This window comes from Haliotis rubra, unplaced genomic scaffold, assembly GCF_003918875.1.
Source record: "Haliotis rubra isolate DU_JTF1 unplaced genomic scaffold, ASM391887v1 Scf257, whole genome shotgun sequence".
Classification (NCBI taxonomy): domain Eukaryota; kingdom Metazoa; phylum Mollusca; class Gastropoda; order Lepetellida; family Haliotidae; genus Haliotis; species Haliotis rubra.
The window spans coordinates 382,141-392,651 of NW_025766636.1; the positions used below are offsets into that span (position 1 = coordinate 382,141).

At 41.6% G+C, this 10,511-nt stretch overlaps 1 protein-coding gene across 2 annotated transcripts; it reads left to right on the top strand.

Moving 5' to 3' along the window:
• The first annotated feature begins 2,890 nt into the window (after nucleotides 1-2,890).
• LOC124279796 lies at nucleotides 2,891-8,100 on the top strand. Of its 2 annotated transcripts, none has more exons than XM_046715674.1 (6): nucleotides 2,891-3,050; nucleotides 4,173-4,312; nucleotides 4,993-5,052; nucleotides 5,596-5,771; nucleotides 6,831-6,936; nucleotides 7,352-8,100. In XM_046715674.1, exons 1-6 carry the CDS (start codon nucleotides 2,996-2,998, stop codon nucleotides 7,451-7,453), a joined length of 639 nt encoding a protein of 212 aa, XP_046571630.1. In that variant the 5' UTR covers nucleotides 2,891-2,995; the 3' UTR covers nucleotides 7,454-8,100. The 2 variants fall into 2 exon arrangements, with proteins under 2 accessions (XP_046571630.1, XP_046571631.1); XM_046715675.1 differs by having other exon boundaries at nucleotides 5,596-5,759.
• Nucleotides 8,101-10,511: the final 2,411 nt, after the last annotated feature.

The following is a 10,511-nucleotide window of genomic DNA, read 5'->3' on the forward strand; positions in this document are numbered from 1 at the left end:
GAATGTCTGCTCAAGGTCGCAGTCAAGATTACTTTAATTACATGACATTACATGATTTGCTGTACAACAAAAAAGGTGGAGTAAAAAAAAATAGAAAAAGAAAAATGACCAAAAAAAGGAGATTACTGCAAGATGTGCAAGTGTGTGTGCGTGTGTGCGTGTTTGAGTTTGCTTGTGCTAGACAGGAATTATGCCGGTTTTATTGTGCGAGATCATTGATAAACCATGCCGCCGTAAGCATGAACACTCAACACATACACCGTACAGTCCCTGGCGTTTAGTCTTCACCAGGCAGGGTAACAACATGTACCATGCTTTGGTATGACGCGTCCAGCGGATAGAACCGCCGACCTTCGGGACAGACACTCTATCCACTGGACCATAGAGGTCATCTATATGCCGATAACGTACTGACAGTGTTATACCATTTATAGACCCGGCGATAACGTTTAGAGGGTATAAAGACGAGAAAAGGTATGATACTTTATGGATAACACCTTTTTTTATTATATCATGATGTGACTTGATTGACGGCTATAAACATCTATACCGACACGTCGCATCATGATATAATAAAGAAGTTGGTATCCATAGAGTATCATACCTTTCTTATTATTCATCAGCTTCCAAAATGCAAATCAAATAGATATAAAGCTGCAGTACTTTATCGGAATTAACAATGAAACTAAATCAGACAATATATATTTAAAGAAAAGCGACGCATCATATTTTTGTTTTGTCTTTTTGAATAAATTTTACTGACATTTAGGGAATTTATAAGATTGAGAGTATGTATACCAGATAAAAGACAACGTTGCGATAACAAAGGTTTAGGGGATACGAAGGTTTAGTCACCGACATGTTCCCGTCGATCCCATGAGCGTCATGAGTCACAACCAAATAATCGACTGCGAAATGTAGAAAATGAACTTGGTTCCTTTGTACAAAACAGCATTAGCTTTACGACTGCCGTAAGACTTTAGCGTAAGCGCTAAAATCGCTTTGTACGACGGCACCTACTTTAATGCACTTCCCTTCGAGGCCGACAACCCTATAGGGACCAAGCTGTTCAAGCTGTTGATAAGCTTGTGCGGATTGTTGTGTAAATGTTGAAATGTGTAAATGTATAAATGAATTGCCAGTGTATCTCGAGATCACGAGTAACACCCCTCAAAACATCGAGTAAACACGAGCAATTCCATTCAACAAATTTGAGGACCTGTCAATCAGATTTCAATTCTCTTCAGCAGTGCACATGACGTGACACAATAAGAACTGTGACCCGTCGATATCACGTGTCAGTTCATTCGAGTTTAGCAGTCGAAGGCAAGGGGTGACCTTTGAGAAGGCCGTAAATAGCCCCCGTGATATATTGTTTCCCATCAACAACCGTGTTTTGTGTGTTGCTGGTAACATCCACCCTTTATGTCAGAAGAGTTGAAATTCAGTGGGTCTATCCCCGCCACGTCCAGCACAAAGATGTAATAAGAGGGTACTTTTTGTTACCCTGCCTGGTGTTTAGCACCATCGGATATGAACCAAGGCACTCGAGTCAGTATAGTGTGGCTGACTGGGCTGACTGTCCCCCTTACACTGAGTCATGGTATCCCAGCCGGCTTGCACTATGAAACTGGCAAATGTATATACATGCACGTCGCGTATATTGAAGCAATAATGTTGAAGGTGACGTTAAACCCTATTTCATCTCACTTCCTAGGAGATGACACACATGTGTCACTAAGAGCGTCTTAGTCAACACACCAATTAGCATATACACCTGGGAGAAAGTTAAGCACCTCTCAATATGATGACCGATAACGGAACTGTGTTCAAGTTCAGCTTGTTCATGATGGTAATGTATGATGATAATGTTCATTTAAGAAATTATTGCAAGTGTACATGGTGGAGAGTGCCTCCAAAACACACCCTGTGGAGCATGTCCAGAAGAAAACCCCAGAATTGTCACATGTGCAGTTTGTGCACGTGCCACATGTGGGTATTTTATCTGCATGGGTACCATGCATCCTCTTGCTACAGGACCCGCATGTATGGATGGCACTGCTGGGCCGCGCCATGCTCGTGCAGTGACAGCTTTCATTCAGAATAATGCAGTGACTCGCCTTCCCCTGGAGCACAATTGCGACTTTATCGGGCGATAGATTCAAACACGTATACCACATGTTCAAAATCTACTTGAGCTGGAAGCAGTTTTGAACCAAGAATGGCGACAGTTTCCTGTGCAACGGATACCACGACTGACGGGGTCATGCGACATGGGTACAGGCAGGTATCCAAACACGTGGAGGGAACACTAGATATTTGATTTGCCGCGTTCCCTGTTTACAAATAAACGTTTGGGGATTTTTTTGGTGTTTTTTATATTTTTTTATATTTTTAAAGCATTTTTACGTTTTTTGTCTCGGCATCACATACACGTCATGTTGCCTGATCCTCTCTCTAGCTCCATACTTGTATCAGGTATCGATTTGAGCCACAGATGATTTGTGTATTGTGCCATATCCATTATCAAAACTTTGAAGGAAAATGACCTTTTGGGTGTTTTCTTGTAATAAAGACATAATTTTACACAAATGCATTCTGCTTTACCAGCGTACTGTGCGGAACATAGAACTTTGTAAAATTTACCTAGGGTGCTTTACTTTTTTCCAGCTGTATATAGTGTGACCCCATGAGGTTGCGCACAAGCTGACAAGTCAGGAGATATCTGGCTGGGGATTTACAGCATGCCTGTCAGGGACACTGAAATGCTTTAGGTAGGTATGAGGGTAGGTATGTAATCGATCTCAGCTGCACGCAACACCAAGGCTCCCGCCGCGTTCTGGCGCTGGGAAACGGGGTGGGAGGGTGGTTAGAACTGGGGGAGGGAGTATAGCAGAACGGAACTGGTCGCCTTGCCGCTAAAGGAAGTAATACGGTATCAGGACGTTTGTTAAACATGGAGTAACTGGCAGACTTCTTTATCAACAAATGAAGAATGAAGTTACAAATGGTGGTTAGTTTGACTGTCCACCTGGGACTGCTGCTATTATGTAAGTATAATAGAATGTATCTATACAACGGGATTTCGAAGTATGTCGAAGTATGTCGAAGAACAATACGAAACTAGGATCTGTTTTGATTTGGCAAACATGTCATGTAATGATTATGTTGTTGGTTATTTTAAAATTGTTATGATTTAAAGCGTTAGTATTTCAATCTGTGTTTACACTGTGTAGATATCAGTATTATCCAGCAATGACGTGTACCTAATAATCATAAGGCATTCACATATGTAATAATATCAATAATCTTTTGCACGATCACTAGCTTGCTAAGTTCCCTTATCTGTGTCTGTTAATAAAAGAATATCAGTGGCGGAAACAAAACAATGACAATATAGAACGTATACACATGAGGATCCCTTGTCTCGATCATCTGCCGAAACAGATTCCATCGGATGGACAAGGCATTGATCTTGTGATCGTGTACTGCCCTAGAGGTATCACCACCACCAATTTGTGTTTGTTAGTTGCCTGCCTCCTACTACAGTATTCTTGCCATGCGACGGCAGACTGTAAACAGAACTCAAACAAAAAACATTTTTGAAGTCAGCGATATGTTAATTTTGCAATTATTTCTCCTCTGAGCAAGTGCAGAAGTTCTGCTGCTCCTTAGGTAAAAATGAGTTGTATTTTAATATGTACATTATGTTACACTTCTGTGTCTCAGCGTAAACGGGCAGCGGGTTAGCCTAGTGGTTAACGCGCTCGCTCGTCACGCCGTAGACCCGGGTTCGATTCCCCATATGGGTACAATGTGTGAAGCCCATGTCTGGTGTCCCTCGTCGTGATATTGCTGGAATATTGCTAAAAGCAGCGTAAAACTAAACTCATTCACTCAGTGTAAACAATTCTTGTAATTTGTAATTAAATGCAATTATCTAACGACAATGACTGGTAGACTTTATTATTACCAAGTACTCAATTTATGCGACCGTGTCTGTATCCTCTGTAACGCTTTTCCGCAAATTTTCATTTAACATTTTCTAGTGAGCCTAAAAGGGCTACTTCGTCTTTTCTGAAATAGGTAAGTAAAGTTTATTGGCCATGTACCTCGTTATATCCGTTGTTGAGTTTATCCGCCTGTAGGAGCTAGCTGACTGTGTCTTGCAGATCTTCTCGCGACTGTCATCATGACGCTGAACAAAGCCTTCATTAAAGCCAACGACGCCGGTGTTCAAGTTCAACTGACAGGCTACCAGATCGAGCCAAACATCTCCGTCGGTGTCCACGTGCTGCTGCTAGCCGTCGCGGTGAGTCATGTTGTGTGAAAGTATGAAATCCATCATCCAAAATCTAGTGTATTGCATAAGTATTCTGTTAAAATATATACATTTCACTTCACTTTGTTTCTAATTCGAAAATACCCTTGAAGATCCGGGTTAGAATTGATCTTCAGTAACCCATGCTTGTCGTAAGAGGCGACTAACGGGATCGGGTGGTTAGGCTCGCTGACTTGGTTGAAACATGTCATCGTTTCACAGTTGCGTAGATCGATGCTAATACTGCTGATCACTGGATTGTCTGGCCCAGATTCAATTATTTACAGACTAACGCCATCTGGAATATTACTGAGTGCGGCGTAAAACTAAATTAACTTTAATTCGAATGACGGTAAATGTTTACATCCTAATGAATCAAAGGACACTCGTGTGCGAGATAAATTATAAGGTGGATAGAGCTGGTTGTTTCATGAATTTCGATACTGGAATATTGTTTTATATTTTATGATAAGATACAGTACTAGGGGCTGCATACCATCATGTAGTGTTCGGGTCTGTACTTGTTGCCCATCATGTAATAGTGTTCAAATATATTCCAGAAAGTTTGTGATTTCTGTTTTATTATCCAACTGGTATAAAACCATAAAAGACCCATGATGTGGCAAACAAACATCCGATGTGTATATAAGTGTTTTCACGTTTCTTTACAGATGTTTATTCCATCGTTAATAGGATTGTTTTACACGTGCATCAAGAAGGAGACACAACGGGTAAGCGTACAAGCCAATGTGTACGAATTTAGTGGCCATGATAATGACAAGCGCCCGACACAAGTAATATGTGCAATATGCACACATACTGCCCCATAAGTTCTGTTTGGGGTCCATTTCAAAAGTTTGATGACGGTTTAATAAGTTTGTGAACATACATCTCATATGCCCAGGTACTATATCGTCAAACTGTTCTATATGGTCAGTATTGCTATCCGAAGAAAATCGCACACAAATCATGGTCCCATTTCATGTGTTTCATCACAATGTACCAACGCCAGTGATGCAAATCATTTCCTGTGAATCAATGTGACAATGTGTTCTGTATTTACTCACCTCAGCCACACATTTCCTAAAAATGTTTAGTGCACAATAGACCGGTTTAATAAAGAAAAGAACGGTTCGAGTGTTTTATCTAAACGGGTACCAACAACACCCAATAAAATCTCCATGATTTCATTCTACACATGTTCAGTGTTTAAACAAATTCTGAACAGGTGTGGGTTTTGTGCATGCAGTGTAAAAGTGGTGTTTTTGTTTCAGCGGTTCTACAAGAAGAAGCTGCGAGTTGTCCATGTAACCTTCCTACTGGTGGGGATACTAACCTTGTGTGTGCTGCTGGCTTCCGAAGCGGCAGGTATTGGCGACATCAATGGAGTCGGCTGCTATCTCGACAACAACAACTGCGTTTGTGCAGATCTACCCACGTATGTTAACACCAAAGGACGAGAGGATCTCAAAACAAATATATCTCCGATATAACGTCTTTGAGCCTGAACCTCCGGAGCGTTCCTGTTCTGTACTGTACTTCAGTATGTTCCTGTTCTGTACTGTACTTCAGCACGTTCCTATTCTGTAGTGTGCTTCAGCACGTTCCTGTTCTGTACTGTACTTCAGCACGTTCCTGTTCTGTAGTGTACTTCAGCACGTTCCTATTCTATGTTTCAGCATGTTCCTGTTCAACATGTAGTGTACTTCAGCATGTTCCTGTTCTGTACTTAAGCCTTCAGCATGTTCCTGTTACTGTACTTCTTCAGCACGTTTCTGTTCTGTACTTCAACATGTTCCTGTTCTGTACTGTACTTCATCGTTCCTGTTCTGTACTTCAGCACGTTTCTGTTCTGTACTGTACTTCAGCAGCCTGTTCTGTACTTCAGCACGTTCCTGTTCTGTACTTTAGTATGTTTGAAAACACACCCAGGTGCTTTATCGTCAAACGACCCGCGAAGGTCCGGGTTATAATATTGGCCTTCGGTAACCCATGCTTGTCGTAAGAGGCAACTAACGGGATCGGGTGGTCAGGCTCGCTGACTTGGTTGACACATGTCATCGGTTCCCAGTTGCGCAGATCGATGCTCATGCTGTTTCTGGATTCACTGGATTATCTGGTCCAGACTCGATTATTTACAGACCGCCACTATATATCTGGAATATTGCTGAGTGCGGCGTAAAACCTAACTCACTCACTCACGTACTCACTTATCGTCAAAACGTTGATATGGTCCCTAAACAGAACGTACTGATCAGTATTTGTGCAAATTGCACATATTTCTGTGTCGGGCGTTTGTCATTTAATTAGCATGACCACTAAGTTGGAACACATGATCTGAACCTACGGATTGTTTCAGTGGTATGCTTGTGGTGCGATAAACGTCAAAACACTATCACTTCGGACCCTCCATAAAATCCATGATGTAATTGCAATATCGTTGATAGAGGCGTTAAACCCGACTCACTCACTAACTAAAGGGTATCCGAGACCATGTTTCACCTTCCAGATCCAACAACGTCTGTGCTTGCGAAAATCTGCGCATCTCCTACCTCGTCTTCATCGTCCTGTCATTATGTTGTGAGATACTCAGCCTGTTACTTGCAGCAAAGTTGGTGAGTATACCATCTTGACACTCCATTAGATGCATTAAAGTGCGTATTATACTGCCTGTAACTTTTGATTACCAATGCATCGCAAAGGTATATGGTTCATTTGGAACTCATCTCGGAAGCCTTTTGTTATCTCAGGAAAGAAACAAGTTCAAGACATTATATTGTTTAAGCTTTTTGCGTTGAAATACATTTCTTGGTGAGTGAGGGCAATTGTAACCATACGTGGTGAAAGATCGTCATGCAAATCTTTTTTCAATTCTTTTTGTTTGTTCCCATTATTGAATACAAGCATATGAAGTGAAGCAATAAATGTTCAAATGCATGATCAAAGTTCATTGGATTCATAATATATATATTTTTAATAAATCCGGAAATCAAATACTTTACCAGACAATTACTTGTACAAACTTTTCAGATAAAATGTCCACCACGCGCGGCTTCTGCTTCTGTGGGTCAAGGCCCAACTGAAAACTCTACGGTTCCCACAGTGGCGATAAGTTCAGCTCAGAATGAATAAAGGACCTCCGATGTGCATAGTGTAGTAGATCTTGAACCGGAAGTAGAGTTACAAGCGAGTAGGATGCTTCCGCTATAATCTGCTGGAGTCACAGAATTACATCAAGTATTCCGTGATCAACAGGGACCTCGAGAAGATTAATGACATGTTTATATGCTGAAGGAGACTAGTTTAGATTATGTTCTTAATCGTTGCTGTTCTTAATCGTTGCTATGAGATGATGATAGTTCCTTCTAGTAGACCGCCATAAATGGCTGGAATATTGCTGAGTGCGGCGTAAAACTAAACTCACTAAACGCTTCTAGTAGAAGTGCCCAGTACGTACCAGCATATCTCCCTGGAAAGTATTCCACAGAAGTGAACAGCGTGGAATCCCGTTGATCCGGAGTACATCCTTCTCAGTGAAACTGTCCATATTCACACATGTCCGGATAAGCGAATCTGGAAAGTAATGTTTATACAAAATGTATGTGGCTCCGCACTTCTGCCCTGCCCTATTGACCACGATATAAAGGATTCAGTGTATCATGTGTATAATATTGTACATTCTGAAAGAAATACACTTCTAATTACAAACCCAAGTTAAAAAAAGATGCCTTATATGTTTCATGGTTTGTACGCAAACTGTAATAAAGTTGTAACTATAACACCGGATTCTGTCATCACGTGTGCCCATGCGCATTATCTATGACACTTCTGCGCATGAAGAGTTTACCTGCACAACATTCATACAGTGCAGTTGTGTGGAATAGAGACTACAGCAAGCAAACAGTGGTTGATGGAATATGCATTGATCCAAACTCTCGAGGACGGGTCAGCATTGGCTCAGAGGACCCCACCACTACAAATGTAAATACCGTGCTGTCTCGTTGACACATAGGATCATAAACATGGACCCTTTTCACATAGCGATCTCAGCGCTAGGGATGTCGTAAGTCTATAGTAGAGTGCTACGGTCGGCGGGTGCAAAGTGGTCGCAGTGACTACATTTAGAGTAGACCGAAGTACAAATGAGTGAGTTAATATTTAACGTCACATCGGCAATATATCAGCCACATCATGACGAAGAAGTACAAAAGAAAAAAACATATATTTTGAAAAAGTGTTCTGTTTAGTAACAAGCCAAGTAACAAGCATTGTGTACGCTTTGCCAAAACACCAGAAATAGTGAGTGAGTATGGCTTTTCGCCGCTTTTAGCAATGTTTCAGCAATATCACGGGGACACCGGAAATGGGCTTCACACATTGTACCCATATGGGGAATAGAACCCGGGTCTTCGGCGTGACGAGCCAACGCTTTAACCATTGGGCTACGACACCGCCCCTCAGCAGAAATATTCTTTATGACGTTAAGCGTAGGATATCATGAAAAAACTGATTTTGTTGCATCGCACGTGCATAAACATGAACCAGCAATATGAAATAAATTCGACTGAGATTGTAAGTGGTATACGTGTACATGCTAAAGGCACACATCAAAATGCCAACATTATCAAAAGCGGAGCGGGAACGAGCCACTTTAATGTTGCAATTGGGGTTTTCGAACAGCCATACTGTCAGAATGTTCGGCTATATCATCAGACTAATGAAACGCGTCAAACCGACTGGCTAGACATCTGACAGTCCCAGAACAGACCAAGAGTGACCACCTCACAAGATGGCCGTCGCCTGTGCATACTCCATCAGCTCACAGTGACGTCATCAGCATCAACAGCTTTGGGTCGCTGCATCAGCAAGAACACAGTGATGAGACAAATACGTGCTGTCGTCATCCGGGTCTATAGAGCATTTTGGAATATAGAATTCGAACCCCGTATTCACGGTTTCAGAATCGTGAAATACCGTCTTGTACGCCCCTTCCAAGTTCTGGGTATCGTCGACATATCGGAAAAAACTGTTTGGATTCGGACAAATTCCTCCATTGCTGCGAGTTAGCGTAATTTGATAGCAGTTATTTTTGTTGTTTAATTGAAACGGTCATGGTTCCCAGTTAGCGATTTCTATCACGTTACTTTTGTGTTTATCATTATGACCATAATGGAATTACGGTTTGACTGCCTACCTTAGAAGCCTCTGTCAGCTTTCTATAGATAGAGAAAAGCCACACAGGGCTAACAAAAGACATGCCATGTTGCACGCCTCATTAGACTGTAACTGGATCTGTTTTAAACTGTAGAACATAGACGCAGACATGAATAAGACATACAAATATCGTCATGTGATAACTCTTTACGTGTTACCAGTAGGTGTTGCTCATTGCGATATTTGATCAAGAAGTACATTTATCCAGTCAGATGAACCACTAGATAAATTACACAAACCATGTCCTTGAGAACACAGCAGATTATATAAATTACCCATAGTCTTCTTAAACGAGGAAAAAAATCCTGATCTGAAGGGAAGACACCTGCCAAGTGTCACGTAGGCCCATGGGCGCCATCTTGAATTGTATGACACTGTGCATTGTCACGTTGGTTTGGACAACTTCCAAGATGTGAGCCAGACATTGGATGTGAACCTGAATGCTCTGCTTCCTAATATATCGGTGTTCCTGTGGGTGTATTAAGGCAACTGCGATGCATGTCTGGAATTATCTTATCGCCGAGGTTTATAGTTCTGCGGTGATGCATTTCTGTTTCAATAAGCTGTTATCGTAACTGACATCAGGCCTAGATTTTCGAAACTCTCTTAGCGCTAAGATAGTCGTAAGTTAAGGTTAATGTATGGCACTTACGACTATCTTAGCGCTAAGAGAGCTTCGAAAATCTAGGCCCAGGTCGTTACATCCGGCGTTTGTTATGGACGGAGTACAATCCTGGATTCGTTAGATGGTTCGTTTATTTTGTAGGAGTTCGCTATAACTGTTCGTTATATCGGTTTACCTCACAGCCGAAGTTCAAAAGACCTTTATATACGATGTTGTATTCATGGTTCGTTATCTCGGTATTCCTTGTCAGGGGAGCAACGTAAGCAAAACTCCATGACATCGACACGTCACAAATCGTGACCACACGATTCAATTCAGTCGCCTCTCCTGACCAGCAACAGAGTCAAAGGA